The sequence below is a fragment of the Xiphophorus maculatus genome, chromosome 7 (genome assembly GCF_002775205.1).
Source record: "Xiphophorus maculatus strain JP 163 A chromosome 7, X_maculatus-5.0-male, whole genome shotgun sequence".
Classification (NCBI taxonomy): domain Eukaryota; kingdom Metazoa; phylum Chordata; class Actinopteri; order Cyprinodontiformes; family Poeciliidae; genus Xiphophorus; species Xiphophorus maculatus.
The window spans coordinates 30,609,353-30,629,343 of NC_036449.1; the positions used below are offsets into that span (position 1 = coordinate 30,609,353).

The following is a 19,991-nucleotide window of genomic DNA, read 5'->3' on the forward strand; positions in this document are numbered from 1 at the left end:
AGCAAGGCCAAACCAGAATTGTTTAAAAGTCGAAAGGAAGAGGAGTTGCAGTAGTAAATAAATAAGTTGTATAAAATATGTACAGGTGGAAATGTGTGACAGTTAAATGGCTTTGCACCTGGATGAAGGCGCACATTTTGTAGTAAGCTCCGCTTCAGGGGCAATAAAGGCATTCTATGCTACTCGTCAAAACAGGGATAGATTACGTTAAAATTGGCCAGTTGATTGATCAAAAATGATTTTCTAGAATTGGGTTTTCTCCTTGGGCTGCCATCTTATCGTGGTGGAGGGGTTTGAGGGCCCCAATGATCCTAGGAGCTATGCTGTCTGGGGCTTCATGCCCCTGGTAGGGTCACCCAATGCAGACAGGTCCTAGGTGAGGGACCAGACAAAGCACAGCCTGAAGACCCCAATGATGAACGGCACCATTGGACTTCGTGTTCCCTCGCCCGGATGTGGGTCACCTGGGCCCCACTCTGGAGCCAGGCCTGGAGGGGGAGCACGATGGCGAGCGTCTGGTGGCCGGGCTTTTACCCATGGAGCCCGGCCGGGCTCAGCCCAAAGAGGAAACATGGGTCCCCCCTCCCATGGGCCCACCACTCGTGGGAGGGGCCAAAGGGGTCGGGTGCATTGTGTGATGGGTGGCAGCCGAGGGAGGGGACCTTGGCGGTCCGATCCTCGGTTGCAGAAGCTCTTGGGACGTGGAATGTCACCTCTCTGGTGGGGAAGGAGCCGGAGCTAGTGTGTGAGGTCGAGAGGTTCCGGCTAGAAATAGTCTATCTCACCTCGACGCACGGCTCTGGTTCTGGAACCAGCCTCCTTGAGAGGGGCTGGACATACTTCCACTCTGGAGTTGCCCAAGGTGAGAGGCGTCGGGCAGGAGTGGGCATACTTGTTGCTCCCCATCTCGGCGCCTGTACGTTGGGGTTTACCCCGGTGAACGAGAGGGTAGCATCCCTCCGCCTATGGGTGGGGAGACGAGTCCTGACTGTCGTTTGTGCTTACAGGCCGAACGTAATGTGGGGGGTTCTCCGGGTGTATGGGGTACCGGGCCCTTTGATACGGGCTGTCAGGTCCCTGTATGACCGGTGTCAGAGTCTGGTCCGCATTGCCGGCAGTAAGTCGGGCTCGTTTCCGGTGAGAGTTGGACTCCGCCAGGGCTGCCCTTTGTCACCGATTCTGTTCATTACTTTCATGGACAGAATCTCTAGGCGCAGCCAAGGTGTTGAGGGGATCCGATTTGGTGGCCTTAGGATCTCGTCTCTGCTTTTTGCAGACGATGTGGTCCTTTTGGCTTCATCAGGTCGTGATCTGCAGCTCTCGCTGGAGCGGTTCACAGCCAAGTGTGAAGCGGCCGGGATGGGGATCAGTGCCTCCAAATCCGAGGCCATGGTCTTGAGCCGGAAAAGGGTAGAGTGCCTTCTCCGGGTCAGGGGGGGTGTCCTGCCCCAAGTGGAGGAGTTCAAGTATCTCGGGATCTTGTTCACGAATGGGGGAAGAAGGGAGCGGGAGATCGACAGGCGGATTGGTGCAGCATCTGCCGTGAAGCGGCGCTGTACCGGTCTGTTGTGGTGAAGACAGAGCTGAGCCAAAAAGCGAAGCTCTCGATTTACCGGTCGATCTACGTTCCCACCCTCATCTATGGTCATGAGCTTTGGGTCGTGATCGAAAGAACGAGATCGCGGATACAAGCGGCCGAAATGGGTTTTCTCCGTAGGGTGTCTGGGCTCTCCCTTAGAGAGAGAAGCTCAGTCATCTGGGAGAGACTCAGAGTAGAGCCGCTGCTCCTTCACATCAAGAGGAGCCAGTTGAGGAGCATCTGGTCAGGATGCCTCCTGGACGCCTCCCTGGTGAGGTGTTCCGGGCACGTCCCACCGGGAGGAGGCCCCGGGGAAGACCCAGGACACGCTGGAGGGACTATGTCTCTCGGCTGGCCTGGGAACGCCTTCCCCCGGAAGAGCTGGAAGAAGTGGCCGGGGAGAGGGAAGTCTGGGCCTCCCTTCTGAAGCTGCTACCCCCGCGACCCGACCCCGGATAAGCGGAAGAAGATGGATGGATGGATGGATGGATGGATGGGTTAGTATTTAACATATGCATGTCATAAGCTCCCAAACGACCTAGGGCTGGCCATACACTGTTGCCTTGTTTTGTTAGTAAACTCTTTTTCCTAATAATAACAATAGGAATAATAAGAAAACTACAACAAAAAACTATTTTTATTTACATGGACCAGGATTCCGTGTCTTTAATAAAGCTTGGAAACTTTTACAAACGGACGTATTTTTCTCTCTTTATTATTACATGCCATGTTATTTTGTACAAATGTTCAAACTGTTTAACTAAAAAAATCAAGAAATTCTTACTACATGAAGCAAAATGACATGGATCCCGGAAGAGAGCCGGAAGTCCCATCACCATCTCCTTTCCGTTGTAAACGTTCACATTCCCGCCATCATCGCGCGTTGCTGCGAAGCGTCGCGTTCACTGTCAACAAGAGACCCACCGGAGAGCAGGTGAATGCCGGCGAAACTAACTTTCTGTTCCCGGAGGACAACCGACAATACACCGAACCACATTCTGCGCATCCGAAGGCGCGTGCTCCGCCGTCTTCAGGTAAAGAACCGACGAGTTAATGTCGCCGTGACTCTGTTTCCATCACCAAGTTACAAGCAGTAATTAGCCACTCAGCTAGCGGCTGCTGCTAGCAGCTCTGCTAATGTCGGCCTCCTCCATCCATTCAGCGCCCACGGAGAATAAGACGGAGCCTGCCTCCCAGACGTTTAACTGGGCTTCGCTGTTCTTCCCGGCGCTCGTCCGGACCGGAACCTCTGTGTTCTGTTCGGTTAGACTAATTCAAGTCGTCGCCATTAAACGCAGCGGCAGAGAGTTGTGTTAGCTGAAGCGAACCGCAGGCTAAACTAATGATGGGCAAACAGAAAACAGGAGGAATTTCCTCATCTTTTTTGATTGGGTCTCCTCTGAGGAGAATATGTTTGGGTTGTAACCTCTTGGATTGGTTCCGGTCGACATGGACTTTGTTGTCATTGAATAAAGCAGAGAGCTCCTGCTAGAACCTTAATTTAACGCTGGGTTATTGGACCTACCGCGCTATCCCTGACTGCAAAGGAAGTTAAATGCTGTTATCCATATCTGTTGTTGCATCAAAGCTCAAGAAGCCTCTGACTGCAGAGTATATATTTATAACAGCCTCCAGACTGGCATGGCGTGCTAACAGCGCAGCATCCAGGCATTAGAAACGAGATTCTTTGATTTTTACCATGTTGCCAAGTCTGACTGCTGGTCATAAATAACTTCATGCTGACACAAACCTTCCTCTGCTTCTAGGAACCTTCTGGCGGTGCGGCGTTGGGACAATAAGCCATGGCAGCCTTCGTGCCCAAACTCTCCAGTGGTGGTACAGTAAAGATCCGATTCAACAGCATGGACCTGGGCACCACCAAGTGGAAAGAGGGAACGTTTGAGATCCTGGAGAAAGACAACAAAGTCAGCCTGAGCTTGAGATACAGCAGCGGTGGAGCAACCAGGACCTTCCAGGTAGACTGCTGGGTTTATTTACATTTATTCTTTTAAATCATTCATATATTTTACATTTGTTTTTATTATATTTAGTTATGTTTTTACTATTAAATTTTTTCTTTTATATTTTTTCCTTATTAGATTTGTTTATTTGCTTTATTTTGATTAATTTTTTATTTATTCAAATTTTTTGTTTTTTCATTCACTTATTTCTGTTTTTAATCTATTTTTAGATATTTTTACTTTTTTTACCTTAATTACTTTTATATAATTTTAAATGTATTATTGTATTTATGTTTTTCTATTTGTTTTGATCTATTTTCATTAATTTTTTACATGTTTTTTATTGATTTCTTTGCTCATGGTGAAGTGATGCAGAGAGTGGAAACAGAGGATGAATTTGACTGAAGTGAATTTATTTTGCTGCCTGCAGCTGAATCAGAACGTGAAGAGTTTTACCCAGAACCTGAACCGGATCATGCTGACCCTGAAGGACAACAGCGTCATCACCCTGGATAAAATGCCCGCCCAGCTGGTTCAGAGGACCAAGGAGTACCTGGAGAAGCTGAAGCAAGGAAAACCGGGTAATTACTGCGCCGCTCATCCAGTCAGATCTGGAAAAACTTCAATCAAAATGTTTTAAATAATTGAACTCAGAATGATGGCAGGAAATCATTAAGTTACAGATTTGTTCTTTTTGTTGTGCTTCAGCCTCTGCGGGTGTCACGCTCAGATTTAACCTTCTGACCCACATGCAGAATCAGAGTTAAAATAAGGAATTGGTTTTATTTTCAAAGAAATAAACTGTCAGATCCTGATCCTTCAGGCGTCTGGAATGAGAGTGGAGTTAATGGTGGCCAGAAACGATTGATCAGGGGTGAAATAAGAGAGAAAGAGCTTACTTTAGAATGATTCAGAGTGAGGCGAGGAAGGAAAGATGGCCATGTGGAGAATGGTTGATGGTGAATCCTCAGATTAGTGCGAGGTGGATGGTTAGACAGAGAACCAGGGGTCTGATGGAGATGGGTGGAGAAATGATGAACGGCTGAACAGGCAGGCAGGTAACTTGCAGGTGAATCCACAGGAGGGGAAACAGCAGAACTGATCCTTCTTGGAAATTCAATGAGACAACCTAGAGGCAGCAAACACAAGGACTAAACAACTTCTAGCAAATGCACAGGAGATAGTGAACAGCTTGTGACAGGTAACCACAACAGGAGGCCAGAGAGACGACCAGTAAACGTTGATCATCCAGGACTGAGTGGAGGATCTGCTGCTATGATGAGCTCCACCTGTGTAGGCTGCCCAGGTTCTCCACCAAGATCCTCGCTGGAAAAGATGCATTACTCACACTTTCTTTCTTACACACACACACAGGAACCCTGACAAGGGGAACCTTGAATTTAAACACTTTGAGCTCTAACTCCCCCTACTGGTTGGTTTTATTATCGATCTTAAAATAAACATCATTTTAATGTCAAAATTAAGTAAACATTCAAAATTTACATATATCACAAACAACACGATGTGTATATAATCTAGGTATGTTGCAAATTAGCAACATTAGGCATAATTTGTAATAGTCCAGTTTTCGGGGGGGGGGGGGGTATGCTAATGCAAATTAGGTTTTAAAAAGTAACAGAAAAAGTTTGTGTAAAATCTATTACATCATCACAGGAAATCCAGGTGACTTTACATCAGTCGTATAAAAGGTTAAACTGTGTTTACAGGGTTGGGGGCATCAACATGTTAACTTAGTTTTAATGAAATTCCAGTGAAGGTTCGCAACTGTTTTTATCCATTATTTCTTTTTACATGTAACATCTACGGAGCCCCAAATGGGACATGGGGAAAAATGTTTCTTTTGCGTTCCCTCACAATAAGTTCACTGTCATATTTGTTGGTCTATTTTGTATACAGTCATGAATGTCAATTTAACATTTCAAATATAAACACATTTAAAGAGCCTCAGTGGAAACGTGTTTATTATTATTAACTATTTGATGCAAAAAACTGATTGAAAATCGATTTATTCCTTGCATGTTTATGTCTGTTTGTGTAAGGCTGAGATGGAAACGGCCCTTTAACCACTCAGAGCAACAAAACAGAGACGCAATCAAACTGTCAGATGACTGATTACCTGTGATTAGGCCTGTCACGATAGCAAATTTTGCTGAGCGATTAATTGTCTCAAAAATTATTGCGATAAACGATAATATTGTTTGAAGATCTTTTTACACTGATTTAATGGAAATGATGTAATAATGCAGGCGATTTCCTGCCAAAGTTAGATACACTTTATTTTCAATAGAACATTTAACACTGGAGCTGATAAACAAAATAAACAAAACAACCAAAAACAAAAATAAAATGGATTCTCAGTCTCCATTAACAAAAAACTCACTTGGAAAAAAAAACTAAACAACATAAAGCCAAAGTGGAAATAAATACTGCATTCAACCAAAAGATTATGAAGTCTGTATATTATGTTGCCCTTCAGTAATAATTAGATTTAAATAGAGAAGATGGGCACATCGCCTACCTGATGCAATAATTCACACTACATGATTTTTTGCTCCTATTTTTCCCCTTACAACAATCTTAGCATGTTGGTCTTTCTAAGATTGTGTGGTGTGTTACAGTAGATCATCGTTGCCGCTCCGATCTAAATCAGGGTTTTCCCTGACTGGGAGCTTTAACTACACCTGTTGAATGTGACAGGCAGCCAATCAGAAAGCGTGGATTCTCCTCAGTGTTTTCTGAGGGGAAATTATGGAGGGGAATCTCTAACAGCTGACACGGCGCAACCCGAAGTCCAGCGGACATTGGAGATGATATGTGGAAACAACATTAATGTTTATTCAACATGCAAAGAATATAGAAATGACAAGAGGAGGAGTTGGAGCGAAATTGCTACCGCAGTTGATAAACCCGGTAACTTTTCAGCTGTTCTTCGTTAACGTGACGTAAACAGGTTCTAATGATTTTCATTCAGTCAGGACTTTACTCTGACACTAGCCACATGCATTGCAGGTAGATTGTAGTAAAGCATTGATTAATGCCTGGTTTTAAAATTAGTTAACTGAACTTGTAGCCATTATTTTGTGCCCATTGTTGGACACCACACGGCAGGACCGAACCCGATGGAACCGTTATACCTAGGATTTCTGTCGGCTAATGTGTGATCTGTCAGGGTTTGAAAATGGGCCACAATCGGCCGACAGCTCTAAGATCGTGTAGTGTGCCTGGGCTTTACACTGAGGAAATGAGGTCAGAGGTCAGTGGAGAGCACCGGAGTTGAGCCTTTTGTCATTTGGTGTCATCAACAGAAAGAGAAAAAGGTCAGAAGAGACGATAATGCCGATAATTAAAATGACGTCGATAGTTTTAATTTATCGTATGATTAATCAATTTATCGTTTATCGCGACAGGCCTACCTGTGATAATAACTCAGAAATAGTCCACAGAGTTTTAATGTATTTTTCTTTTCTTTTCCTATTTATATAAAGTTTCTGTTTATATTGTAGGTTTGTGGTTCATTTCTGTCCTAAAGAAAAATACACAAAACTTCAGATATTTCACAGTGAGATATTAAGATACCTGGAAAAACCTAAAGCCTCAGATTATAGCAGACAGTACGATGGCCACCGTAAGACAGGATTCAATTATGGCGCATGAACTGATCAGGACATTACTGCGAGAGAACGCCATGACCCTCAGGAAACTCAGTAAACATGGAATTTACCACTTAAACGTTTCGCAAAAAATATGGCTTCATTTTAAAAATGTGAAATTACAGAATTAATTTGACAGAACAAACGAATGAATAACTTCAATGTCCAGAACTTAGATGGTCAGTTTGGGGTCTTCTCAATAAGTTTCAAATAATAAGGTGTTGAACTTGGAACTTAAAAATGATAAACTTTTTGTTTGATATAAATGAGAACTTGGAGTTTCAGACAGTATGAAAGTTAAGACTCGTCTCTGCTGCAAGTCATAAGGTTCTGAAACATTCAGCTGAATTTTGATCACAAAGTTAATGCAGTTCTTGGATTGTTTACAGCTAAAAATGTTTGTTTTTAATTGTAAACAATGTTTACGATGCCTGCAGGTGCAGTTTCTACCAGCAGGTGGCAGAGTTTCTCCATTTATTAGTGTTCAACCAGTTTTAAGCTGCTGGAGATAATTATAACTTTTTCTAAACAAATAATTTATTAAGATGTTTTAATAAAAATTTTAAAATGAAGTTAAATAAACTTGTTTTATTAAGAGTAAAATCCAGCAAGTTGAGAAGGCAGAAAAATAAATAAATGATGGAAATATCTGTTTTTAATGCTCTGTAATTTGAGCAGCTGTGCTTCCTGTCGTCCCTCAGTCTTGAAATCGTCCCATGGAAGTGCCAACTTCGGCGTGCTCGGCAACCGACCCATGAAGAACGAGAACAGCCCGTCTGGGGACAGACAGGTGAGCATCGGTGTTTACCTGAGCGCTGAGCTCAGTCAGAGAGACGAAGGCTGAACGTTTGACTCAAACACTCAGACGACGCCGAGGCGGCAGAGCGCCGACAGCCGGGACGACTCCACCCCGCGGAAACCTCTGAGCAGCCCGAGCAGAGCGGCCTCCACGCCGACACGCAGCGGACTCTCTGAAAACAGGTGGGGGAGGGGCGCCAACGTCCCTTTGAAAACCCGGCCATGTTCAGGTCAGTTTGGTGCAGCTTGTTGTTGCTGCTTGTTTCAGGGGGGAGAAGAGGAAGAGGCTGCTGAACTCTGAAAGCGACCTGACGGAGGATTACCCCAAGGAGAACGACTCCTCCAGGTGAGAGCTGCGGCGATGCTGCGGCGGCTGCTGCTGCGCCGCAGACGCGTCGACACATTGATGTTTTACCAACAGAAGGTGAACAAAAACACTTTATCACTTGTGATTTCAGCAACAACAAGGCCACTTCGGACCCGTCCAGGAAGTTTCTGCTGAGCTGCAAAGAAAAACTGAAGCAGACTGAGGAGAACCGGAGCTCAGGTAGACTCCGCCCCCAACGCCTCACCTGCTGTTTAAACCGCAGCACTGTGAGGACCGTGAGTCACGTTAATGATGACGCCCCAAATGTGTTTCAGCCGGTCTGCAGCTCATGATTATTATTCTGAAGATTAATTGAATAAAAAGGCTGGCTTGTTCTACAGATGTTTCATGTAACCTCCTCAGGTTACGTCATGCAATATTAAAGATGCATAAAAGATTAATCAACTTTTTCTTTTCCAAATAAGCGAGTAACAACAAATCTTTTGACTTTCTTTCAAAAAACATTTTTCTTTTTTTTTAAGCGGATATTGATAAATCTCGCAATGTTTTTTCAAACAAGCAACAAATCCTCTGACTTTTTTAAACCAACTGCTGCTTTAGAAGTTCCCGTCTTCAGTTGTGTTTCTCCTCTGGCTTCCTGTTTCCCTCCATCTCTCCTCCTCCTCTCCTCCGTCTGCAGCCCCGCTGGCCTCCGCTCCTCTTCAGCCGACGTCGTTCTACGGCAGCCGATCTGGAACCAAAGACTACGCTCAGAGCCACTCGTTCCTGGACAGGTGAGTTGCTCTCAGGTGAGACGATTTGGCTAGCTGCTAGCGGAGAGCGTGACGTTTATGGACGGTCCTCAGGGCCTCCGGCGCCGCTCAGACCTCCACCACCAAGAGAAGCCTGATGCTGCCCAACCACTCCACTCCCTTTAAGAAAGTCCGTCCGTCTCTGGATTACGGCTGGAACAAGCAGAGGCCATCCAGCCTGGCGCAGCCGCAGCCGCCCCTGCAGGGGTAAGGCACCCTGCCGTCCTGGAGCAAACCGAAGCACAAGCCTGACCCAACGTCAAAATAACTGTGATTTTCTGCAGGTTCTCCAACCTGGGCAACACCTGCTACATGAACGCCATCCTGCAGTCGCTGTTCAGCCTCCCTTCGTTCTCCAACGACATGCTGAAGCAGAGCATCACCTGGAAGAAGGTTCCTGTCAACGCCTTGCTCAGGTGAGGCCTAACGCCGCCCGCTGGCCGCTTCACTGAAGCTTTGACCTGATCTCTTGACCCCACGTGTCCGTCTGCAGGCGCTTCGCCCACCTGATGGTGAAGAAGGATGTGGCCTGTCCAGAAACCAAGAAGGACCTGCTGAGGAAGGTGAAGAACGCCATCTCCTCCACGGCCGAACGCTTCTCTGGAAACGTGCAGAATGTAAGACTTCCTGCTTCCTTTCTGTGGCGTTAACACATTTCTGCAGAGACTTTAACTAGACCCACACCGAGAAGTCAGCTGAACCAACTGGAAACTACAATATCCAAAGGTCTTCTAATGGAGGTCAGAGGTTTTTGTGTCGTTTCCTTCAGTGGTTGTTGGTGCAGCGCCCCCGCAGGCCAGGAGGGGAACAGGTTGGTTTGGGTCAGAGCAGAGAAATAATCAAACCGAGTTTAATGGACTGTCAGGTAGTTCAGGGATAATTCGAGGGTTTGGAAATGTTAATCAGCTGCTCCCAGTTTTAAAACCAATACCTCGTTGATGTATTGGTCATACATACATCAATAATTGTCCAAACGATTCAACCAGAAAATGAGCAAACCGTGACCTGAACCTGTCCTGTTGGTCAGGACGCTCACGAGTTCCTGAGTCAGTGTTTGGATCAGCTGAAGGACGATGTAGAGAAGATGAACAAAAGCCTGGCGAGCGACACGGCTGCTTCCTCTTCCTCCTCGGTGACGTGTGACAGCCCTCCGGAGGCGGCGGCGACGCCCGGCGATGAGGCCGACACCTCCCGCATCTACACCTGCCCCGTGGCCGTCAACATGGAGTTCGAGGTGCAGCACACCATCACCTGCAAATGGTGAGACCGCTTCCTCCTCTTGCTCCTCTTGCTCCTCTTCCTCCTCTTGCTCCTGGTTTCTGCGTTAGCCAGCCGGTTCTGAGGCTGTGATGCTTGTCGTTGGTGTTGCAGCTGTGGTGAGGTGGTGAACAAACGTGAACAGTTCAACGATCTTTCCATCGACCTGCCGCGCAGGAAGAAAACGCTGCCGCTGCGCTCCATCCAGGACTCCCTGGACCTCTTCTTCAGGGTCAGTCCTCCTCCTCTTCCTCATCTCTTTAGCTAAAGATGCTAGCTATCATGTTAGCTTTGACCCAACCTAATGCCTGCTGGGTGCTCTGTTTGTTTCCAGATGGAGGAGATTGAATATTCGTGTGAAAAGTGCAGCGGGAAATCTGCAACCGTTACTCACAAGTTCAGCAAACTGCCCAGGTACCACAGAGTCCAGAACTCAGAGTCCTCCTATCAGTCTGTAGCTTCTCATATTGAGGTCAAAGTTCAGATCTACCATAACTGACTGACACCTGCTGGCCTCAGGTTTGCAACCAGCTTGTGACTGAGAAACCAGTAACCTCCTCCCAGATGATGACATGAACTTGTTAGTTCCTCTGTCCATTTAGTAGCTGATTTATTGTGAAAATCTGCTAGAAATGATTCACTAATCAGTCATGTTTACAGAGAAACAACCAGGCTTTGTTTGTGAGACTTGCGGTCAGGTGGGTCGGTTGTGGGCGGAGCTTGGTAAGGTCCATTGTCAGCACTACAAAAACTAGATAACAAGGCTCAATGTGTAACTTTTAACAGGTCAGTAAAAAGATCATCAGTGGATGTTTAAATATCTAATCAATCAGCACTGTGTTCAGACGATCACTTATTGATCACAAAACAAACATCAAGCCTGAAAACATAAAACTAACAGACTGAATGTTCTGATCTTTCTGGGAAACATTTGCATGTTTTTGGTGTTTGATACATTCAGACGTAATTTCTTCTGTCGGCTTGTGGAGCTGTTAGTCGGTTGCCACGGTAACGGGTGTATAGTAATGTGGTAATGGCGGCTGCTAGATGTAGCGACTAGGACGCTAGCCGCAGCGGCTAACGTCACGGTCCTGTCCAGTGGTATATATCGCTGTCTGACCCGACCCAGTGAAGGACCTGAACAGAACCAGCTGACCCGTCTCTTCCTCTCAGAGTCCTCATCCTCCACCTGAAGAGGTACAGCTTCAACGCCCAGCTGTCCCTGAACAGCAAGCTGGGCCAGCAGGTTCTGATCCCGCGGTACCTGACGCTGCTGTCCCACTGCACCGACGGCACCCGGCCCCCCGTCAGCCTGAACTGGACCCCCCAACCCGCCATGTACGACCCGCTGCACGCCGCTTCACCTCCACTTCCTGTTTCACCAGCTGATGATGTTTCTGCTCCGTTCCTAAAGGTCCAGAACCCTGAAAGCGTCGCAGGCGATCAACTCCTCCACGACTCCTCAGAGGTGAGTTTCACCAGAACCCGAACCAGAACCAGAGGTCCAGGGTGTACTAACTTATGTCAGGATTTCAAAGCGTTAAAACCGATTTAATGATTCATCAAGCCAATAAAACAAAGTGGGCCTACAGAGCAGAACCTCCAGGTTCTTGGTCTGCTGATGAAGGTTCTGTTTCTTTTCAGAATCTGGTATCTTGATTTTTACTTTCCCCTCTGAGCACCAGCCCGGTTCTGGTTCTCCTCAGCCCAGATAAGATGACTGAAGTCCAGTTGGAGCGGACTTAGATATTCTGACTCAGCCTCAGTCTTGAATTGATTCTGCAGTTATCCTTTTTGCTTTTGCACTTTTTGTCCTTCCACTCAACTTTCTACTACTATACTAGAACAATTTCTGAATATTCTAGTTTTCTGATGCACTGGATTTTAAGTTTCTATTCTCTGTAAGCCACAATCACTAAAATTATATCAAATAAGTGTTTGGAACGTGAGATCGACTTCTGCTGTAACAGGAAGCGATGAGTTTTAAAGGTTTCTGTGATTTCTGTGAAGGCGGATTGGAGGGAAATCCTCCAGCTGCAGCTCCGCCCTGCTGGATTCAGACTACGAAGACGAACCCACCAGGAAGGTGAACATGAGCCGCAGGCGGCGCCTCAGCATCTGCTTGCCTGAAGAGGACGACCGTCCAGAGGAGGTCGGGTCCAGCTCGGCGCCTCAGCGCTGCTCGTCTCGCTCTCTTCTTCTGGTCGTGTCGTCTTTGAAGTTTGATGTGTTTTCAGAAGCCGGCGGCGGCGGCGATGGATTCGACAGAATTCAGCGGCATAAACGACGACGAGATGTTAGCCGCCGTGCTGGAGATGAGCCGACAGGAAGCCGGGCTTCCTGCAGCGGCGCCGCTGGAGGACGAACCGACCAGCAGCCCTGACACCGGGTTCGGAGACTCAGACGTTCACGACCTGGCTTATCACACGGAGCTGCTGGAAACGGACAGCAAGCAGCCTGCAGGTGGCGCTAGCTTTAATGCAGCAGGTTCTGCTTTAAAGGGGCAGTACCATGTAAAATCCACTTTTTTGATCTTTCCGTTATGTTCTGTTATTCTCTTATCAAACACAAACCTGGAGGGTTGCTTTGATTCTTTAATGTATGTTTGAAAAAATTTTTAATCTCCATGGCAACCGTTCAACTAAGCAAAACGCCTGGATGGACCTAGCCCCGCCTACGAGGCTCAGCTCCTCCCCCACTCAGCTCCTTCAGACTAGCCAGCAGCAATTAGCAACCAGCTGGTGGAGACGCAGAAAGCAGAATTTGTTTTAAGTCGTGTTTGATATGAACAGTAATTTATAGCAACTCATTTTAACATTGTTAGTTGACTTTGCTTTGAAACGGCAACTTGTGCCTGGAAAACATCAAACTGCCCCTTTAAAGAGCCACGTCAGTCTAATGACGTCATTCAGTGAGAAACCAGTAAGAAATAAAAGTCGTTTTCGGCCCAGAACAGCAGAACTTCACACCGACATGTCTGGGTTTGTCTCTGCATGTTCTGGTGCTGTTCAGACGTTCTGGACTCCCTGGATCTGACCATGGATGAGAACAAGGAGAACCAGACCCCTGAGGGCCCGCAGCAGCCGGGCGAGCTGGACTGGGTCCAGCAGTACAACCTGGACCAGGAGCGGGAGGAGCAGGAGCTGCAGCAGGCGCTGGCCCAGAGCCTGCAGGAACACGTAAGACCAGAACCAGCTGGACCCCAGCAACACAAAACAAAGCAAAACTTTTCCTTTGTGCCGCTGTCACTAAATAAATATGAATAAATATGAACGAAGACAGAGGTACAGAGGTATTTTAAAGCAGAAGCAGCACAAACTAAACAAATTGCTGCAAAACAGCCTAGTTGATTGACGCTAGTTTTGTTAGACTTGAAGAATGTGGGGGGGTCAGCTTCACTCAGGTGACCCTCCAGGTGCCGGTTCTGACCCGTTCTGAACCCGGCCGTTCTCCTGCAGGAAGCCCAGGAGATGAGGGAAGACGACGACCTGAAGAGAGCCACTGAGCTCAGCCTCCAAGGTAGGCAGAACTTCTCCACGCCTGTCTGCGCTGCGCTCAGAGGGAACTGGAGCGTTTCTGTCGCCCCCACAGAGTTCAACAACTCGCTGCCGGAGCTGCTGTGTTCGGACGACGACTCCGGGAACGAGGACGTCCTGGACATGGAGTACACCGAGGCCGAGGCCGAGACCCTGAAGAGGAACGCCGAGGTAACGGGCGTCCGGCCGTCCCCGGAAATCTGCCTGAAATCTGAAATTCTGAGCGTTTGGTCTCCGATCCGCAGGCCGGAGACCTGGCCAACTCCTACAGACTCATCAGCGTCGTCAGCCACATCGGGAGCAGCTCTTCTTCTGGTGCGCTCCTCTTCCTCCTCCTCCCTGTTCTCACTGCTGTTCCTCTATTAAAGCCGGGTTCTGTTCTCATCCCAGGACATTACATCAGCGACGTCTACGACATGAAGAAACAGTCGTGGTTGACCTACAACGACCTTGACGTGTCGCGCACGCAGGAGGCGGCCGTCCAGCGGGACCGCGACCGCAGCGGATACATCTTCTTCTACATGCACAAGTGGGTCATTCAGTCCGTCGCCCCTCAGGTCTGTCGGGTCGGTGAAGAGCGAGTCAGTGGGAGAACGTTTTTAAGAAGCTGTAATCCGCTTATCGTATTAAAAAGAACCTTTTTTTATTTTTGGGATGTGATGATGAGAAAGTTTGTTTTAATTAGACAGGATTTATTTCCAACCCCTGGCAGTTAAATGCTTCCAGATTAAAGGGTAGTTTCCTAAAATCAACTCTCTTTTTAGCCTTAGAAGTTTATTCCCTCATATAAAACATACATGGAGTTGCCTTGACACTTTCATGCATTTGAGAAATCCTTTCATCTCCATGGCAACTATTCAACCGTGCAAAACGCCTGAGTGGACCTAGCCCCGCCCTCAAGGCGCAGCTCCGCCTCAGAGAGACTGAGGCCTGATTTCAGGCCTAAATTATTAAATAACTTTTATTTCAAGTCATATTTGATATTTAAAGCATTGTTATAACATCTGAAGGTCACAGTGATGGTGTAAAATATCACTGTGTGGCTGGAAACACGCCGGCCCTTTAAGGAAATACAGTCTTCACAAAAAGTTTAGTTATCTTTAAATTCACTAAACTTAACTACTCAAACTGTGAGAAGTTCGGAACGGTTTATTTAAAGGCAACGGGTCGAGAAACTGAAAACGGTCCAAAACCTTCAGAACCCTGGAGAACTGCTGGACCAGAACCGGGAGGCTCAGTCACTGACCCAGAACCTCCAGCTGTTCCTCAGCTGCGTGTCAGCCGGGCTGATCAGAGGCCGTCCGTCCGTCTGTCTGTGTTTCAGGGATGTTTTCGAGCAGCTGTCAGAGATGGAGCGGTCCGGATCCAGCGGCGCCTCTGAAGCAGGAAGGAACGTCCTGCAGCCGCTCTGAGCTCTGCAGGTCCTGCTGCTTCCTGCTAGGTGGCGCTGTCCTCCTCCGTTGGTTCCTCTACTCAGATGGGGAAGCGTTACGACTGGAACGTTCAGCGGATTGAACTTTGCCTCCATGTCTGAGGCCATTTTGTTTTTTTCTTCTGTTTTTTGTTGTTTTTTTTGTCCGGGTTTCAGCAGACGCTGCTGGTTCTGGTTCTATGTTTGCAGATCCTTTAGTTCTCTACTAAATAAAGAAATTCTATGTTGGAGTAAATCTGTGGCAGAGCTAGAGGCTTGCTGTGTTTAGCGGGTCCGTTTGGTGCAATACGTAGGTTCTGGCTCGGTTCTGGTCGGATGCTTTCCGTTGCTTTTGTGCTGCTTTGTGTTCGGTTCTGTCTGTTAGTTACTGAGCTTCTGAGTTGGACTCGGCATTATTGGGTTTTGAACTTGTGCCTCCTAAAAGAACTTTTCTAAATGTGTTTATGAGTTTTATCTTGACAGCTTTGTTTGGTTCTGGATGTTTGGACCTTTGTTTGTATAAAGCTAGCAGATGGTTCTGGTGTTTGCAGCGTAGCGGCCCAGAAGAAACTGTTCCCGTTTCTTCAGTATTTATCGACCCGATCTAGAGGAGAATCCTTGCTTATAGTTTTTAATCCACTGTAAAATGAAACGGTCATAATTTACCCGATCAGATGATTTTTTTTAATATTGTCAGTTTGGGCAGAGATGAAGTCCAGCCGGACTTCCTGCCGTCTGAGTGAAACCCTGCGGCGTCGAGAGGCTGAGATGTATTTATGCAGTGAGAGTGAGAAGCTTTTTCTACCCTTCATACTCGACTGATTCTTCCTGAAAGCAGATTTTAATAAAATTATAGTCAAAACACAAACTGGATTAGTTCTTTTTTAAATAACTGTTTCAGTTTTTGTTCTGCTGTAAATGTCCTTCCAGCAGTTTTTACATAAAACCATCAAACATCAGCAGTGGTTGAATTGGTGCAAAACATTTAGCGTGGCGCCGATCCGCGGCGCCGATCCGCAGCCGTCACGTTTCTGGGCTGAACGCCTTCATGAGCGGCTCAAGATGGCGGCCGGTCAGTCTGTTGTATTCGCTCAGGATGTATCGCTCCCTCTGCAGCATCTGCAACAAAAGATCATCATTAATAACCTTCAGCCGGCTGATCGGTGCATTTACCCGTAAAATGTTGGTAAAAACAAACATTTTGGACATGAAAACAATTTAAAAATCATATTTAGGAGAATATTCCTAATTATTTCTCCTTCCTTAAAGAAGATCCAGGAATGAACAGATTCTCATCTGGAATATTTCTGTCACGGATCACAGGAAGCAACACGCTCCTTAAACATTTCTCTGTTTTAGTTTCAGTTTGGTTCTGGAACTAAAACAGAAGTTCCAAAACTTCTGGAAACTTCCAGAACTTCTGAGTAACCATGGTAACTAGGTATCGTTTTTATCACTCAGCAGTTCATTACCATTTCAAGCAACGGCTGAACTTTGACCCTAAATCCCAGAGGAGTTGAAAAGGATGCAGAGTTCAGCCCATCTCCTCCATTCCTCCTGATGGGATTTTATCTCCTACTCCAGCATCTCTGGAACCAGAGCTGGTCTCATCCAGCGAGCTGTTGGCACCAGGCTTCAGTCAGAGGCCTCTTCACATTTGTTGCAAGACTGACTGCTACTGGAGATCCTTCCTGCTCACTGCGTCATCATTCACAGCGACTTTGTGAAGATAATATTTAACTTGTCTTTGGAATAAAGTATTTTTGAATTGAATAAAAATGATATGGATCAAAGTTTGAATGTAATTCTGAGCTGAACAGAACCGAACCGTCTGTTCTGATCTTTACTTCTGATCTGGAGTGATTATAGCGATCAATAAGGCTGGAAACAACAAAATGGCCGCCGGTTGGTGAAGCCTGATGTTGCGGTTAAAGCTGCTGCCTCACCTCGGCCCATTCCTCCTCCGTCTCGTGTCGGTAGCCCAGCAGGTGGCAGATACCGTGTGCAGTGACGGCCTGCGGACCAGCAGAGTATTAGTGTCTTATAGATAAAAGAAAACTGGCCGAGTACATTTCTACATTAATTTCACATAATTACAAGAATGTAAATGTGCAAGAAAAAAACATTTTCTCAGCTTAAAAGCTTGAATGTAGAATTATTTATGACATTATAATGTCAGAAATTAGGAAATAAAACACTTTAAATTTACTAAAATATAAATTTGTGCATTTGTGAAGAGAAATGCCAAAAGTCCTCTAACATCTGGATATTTTCCAGTGTAGTTGGTAGATCTGGGCTCTTTTCCTGCGCTGAGCGAAATCTTCCAGCTCTGGACTCACCTTGGATCCAGAAAACACCTGAGGCTGTGAGGAGGAAGCTGCTGAAGTCTCAACCTGAGAAATGTTCTGATCCGGGAGAAAACCCGGAATTACCGCTTCCAGTTTGGAAAATATCCAGACGCTGGTCTCATAGATTTACCACCTCAGTCTATCGTTTGCCACAAATGTCTGATTTTATAATCTCCATAAATTTTTGTCAGAAAATTCCAGTTTTTTTTCTTGTAAATATGGGAAATTAGTTTCTAATTTTCTCAGCTTATTGGTGTAAATTTGCTCTTAGATTATTTTTTCAGCTGAACATATGAATCTATAGAAAACACTGATAACTCACAGTAAGAGCACCGTGAAGGTCTAGTGATTCTTTTTGGCACTGATTCATCACGAACTCGACCCCCAGGAAGACGTCTCCCAGGTTCAGCTCATCTCTGTGCAGCGGACACGGCAGCTTACCGGGCCTCAGGTCCTGGAAGGACACAGCTGGAAATAACTTCACCTGAACGCTACGGAAAACCTTTACCTGGCACCTGAGTCGGTTCGTCCTTTCATAATTTTGACTTTCAAAGTCATAATTGACAGAAAATGTCACATAATTTCTCTAAGGAGTATTGCTCTAGTATCACACAATCGTAACTTTAAAAAAGTCTTTACAGCTAGAAATGATAACTTCTAGTAAGGCTCTTATAGTTTTATATCAAGGCAGACATGGGCTTCCATATGATCCAGATATAGAAATCAGATTTTTGTCTGTTTTCCCACAGTGTGTTTCAATTCAGTATCATATTCTGTGAGCTCACACCCATAAAAATATAAAGTGGCACAAAAATACACAAATTTTTATGTATTTGAGTCTTTAAAGGGTTTTCATATGAGAATAGGGCTGTGTGCCCCCGGGCCCCTCCTTTGGGAGCGCCACTGATTTCAGGTGTTATTTTTTTTTCAACTTCGTTCATTTAAGCTTTAAGCTAATCTCGAATAAAACACCGCACACACATAAACTTTGCTTTCTGTGGTCGCTACAAGGTTCTGCCACTCTTGGTTCAACAAAGTTTGAGTTTTAAACGCAGCGACAGTTTTTAAGGTTTTAACGGCCGTTGCTCCTTCATCCCTTTTCCCAGAAAAATGCGGGAATCATCGTAGCAACGGAAGACTCCGGGTTTAACTCTCACACAGGAAGTTGGCTTAAAATTTCATTTAAAAAAATCAAAAGTTAAATTATGGTTGTGTCATATATTATTGTTGTTAATATCATTTTAAAGTTAATTCCAGATTAGATGGACTTTGTTTGACAGTAACTCCATCGGTAATGTTACTGCTGTCATATTCATAACTAACGGAATCGGTTACCTCATAAAAAGGGAAGGACAGGACGTCTGTCGGCGCGTTTTTCTTCCTGTAAAGATTGTTGATCTGCTGAATCCTGCGGTTGTCCACGCAGATGATGCCCAGGTCGAACTTCTGGATGCCCAGGATGTGTCTCAGCGTGTCCACGTCCCTGCGCAGCCTGGCGCGGCGGAGAGGAACCACCTTCTGCAGGTTCCGCAGGACTACTCCCATTTTAAACCCAGTAGGAGACGGACGCCGAGCCTCACGGCATGGACGAACCCGAACCGAGCCTTTAGCTTCTGATAGGAACTAACACTGAGCCTCCCAGTCAAAGAGAACAGCCTCATTCAGATTCAGTCATTCAGAACACAATTCAAGGTGACACCGTGACGCCGGTGCTGAAGTTGGCTTCTGACTTATAACTTCCGGTTTGACACTTGATTAAAGGGCTAGTTCAACATTTTCCCCAATTCAGAATCTAAATGTTGACAATATTTAGTCTTAAAATGCACTTCATTAAATGTAACAGTATTTTTAGATTTAATGTTCCTTTGAGCTATACATGGTAGATAATTAACTACCACCTGGTGGTTAATTATCAGTTGAATTTGTTTGTATTTAAGTTTCATATGAGTCGTTAGAAGATACATTTGTTTACATTTAAGCTCTATATGAGCTGAGAGACGCGACTCATATAGAAATGTAAAAACTGAAGATAAATAGGAGAAATACTCCAGAGAAACGATAGAGGAGAAGAGAGTGAGACCAATAAGGATTATTTAGCCTCTATTTAGCACAAAGTCTGTCTAGTTTATAAGATTCTTTCGCAGTTCTCACGGGTTGTCCACACCAGAATAAACCCTGTTTTATGATTCTTTAGGGTGCTACATTAAAGGTTCAAATGGTACGTGGAGGAATCTGTGCCTAAAATGGGATAAAGTTCAAGTTTGATCCATCTAAATATTTTGGTTTTCATTATAAGACTTTAGGATTTCAG

General features: G+C 45.8%; 2 protein-coding genes across 2 annotated transcripts; one reads left to right on the forward strand and one right to left on the reverse strand.

The window, feature by feature from the left end:
• The first annotated feature begins 2,423 nt into the window (after nt 1-2,423).
• usp37 (ubiquitin specific peptidase 37) lies at nt 2,424-16,200 on the forward strand. Its single transcript, XM_023337205.1, has 24 exons — nt 2,424-2,613; nt 3,346-3,555; nt 3,971-4,121; nt 7,913-8,001; nt 8,077-8,192; nt 8,278-8,355; nt 8,468-8,556; nt 9,017-9,110; nt 9,183-9,335; nt 9,413-9,544; nt 9,622-9,745; nt 10,156-10,388; nt 10,500-10,617; nt 10,720-10,799; nt 11,559-11,723; nt 11,800-11,853; nt 12,396-12,537; nt 12,623-12,848; nt 13,398-13,564; nt 13,844-13,904; nt 13,977-14,092; nt 14,167-14,236; nt 14,312-14,450; nt 15,246-16,200. Exons 2-24 carry the CDS (start codon nt 3,382-3,384, stop codon nt 15,331-15,333), a joined length of 2,859 nt encoding a protein of 952 aa, XP_023192973.1. The 5' UTR covers nt 2,424-2,613; nt 3,346-3,381; the 3' UTR covers nt 15,334-16,200.
• ybey (ybeY metallopeptidase (putative)) lies at nt 15,479-19,386 on the reverse strand. Its single transcript, XM_005816115.3, has 4 exons — nt 19,016-19,386; nt 18,003-18,134; nt 17,279-17,347; nt 15,479-16,451 (listed from the first exon to the last, which is right to left on the reverse strand). Exons 1-4 carry the CDS (start codon nt 19,223-19,225, stop codon nt 16,356-16,358), a joined length of 507 nt encoding a protein of 168 aa, XP_005816172.1. The 5' UTR covers nt 19,226-19,386; the 3' UTR covers nt 15,479-16,355.
• Nucleotides 19,387-19,991: the final 605 nt, after the last annotated feature.

Coding starts and splice junctions, on each gene's coding strand:
- usp37 (XM_023337205.1), top strand. CDS start 3,382: ATGGCAGCCTTCGTGCCCAAACTCTCCAGTGGTGGTACAGTAAAGATC. Junction 4,122..7,912: donor GCTGAAGCAAGGAAAACCGG/GTAATTACTGCG, acceptor GTCGTCCCTCAG/TCTTGAAATCGTCCCATGGA. Junction 8,002..8,076: donor GCCCGTCTGGGGACAGACAG/GTGAGCATCGGT, acceptor TCAAACACTCAG/ACGACGCCGAGGCGGCAGAG.
- ybey (XM_005816115.3), bottom strand. CDS start 19,225: ATGGGAGTAGTCCTGCGGAACCTGCAGAAGGTGGTTCCTCTCCGCCGC. Junction 17,348..18,002: donor ACCTTCACGGTGCTCTTACT/GTGAGTTATCAG, acceptor GCTGGTCCGCAG/GCCGTCACTGCACACGGTAT. Junction 16,452..17,278: donor CGGAGGAGGAATGGGCCGAG/GTGAGGCAGCAG, acceptor CTTTTGTTGCAG/ATGCTGCAGAGGGAGCGATA.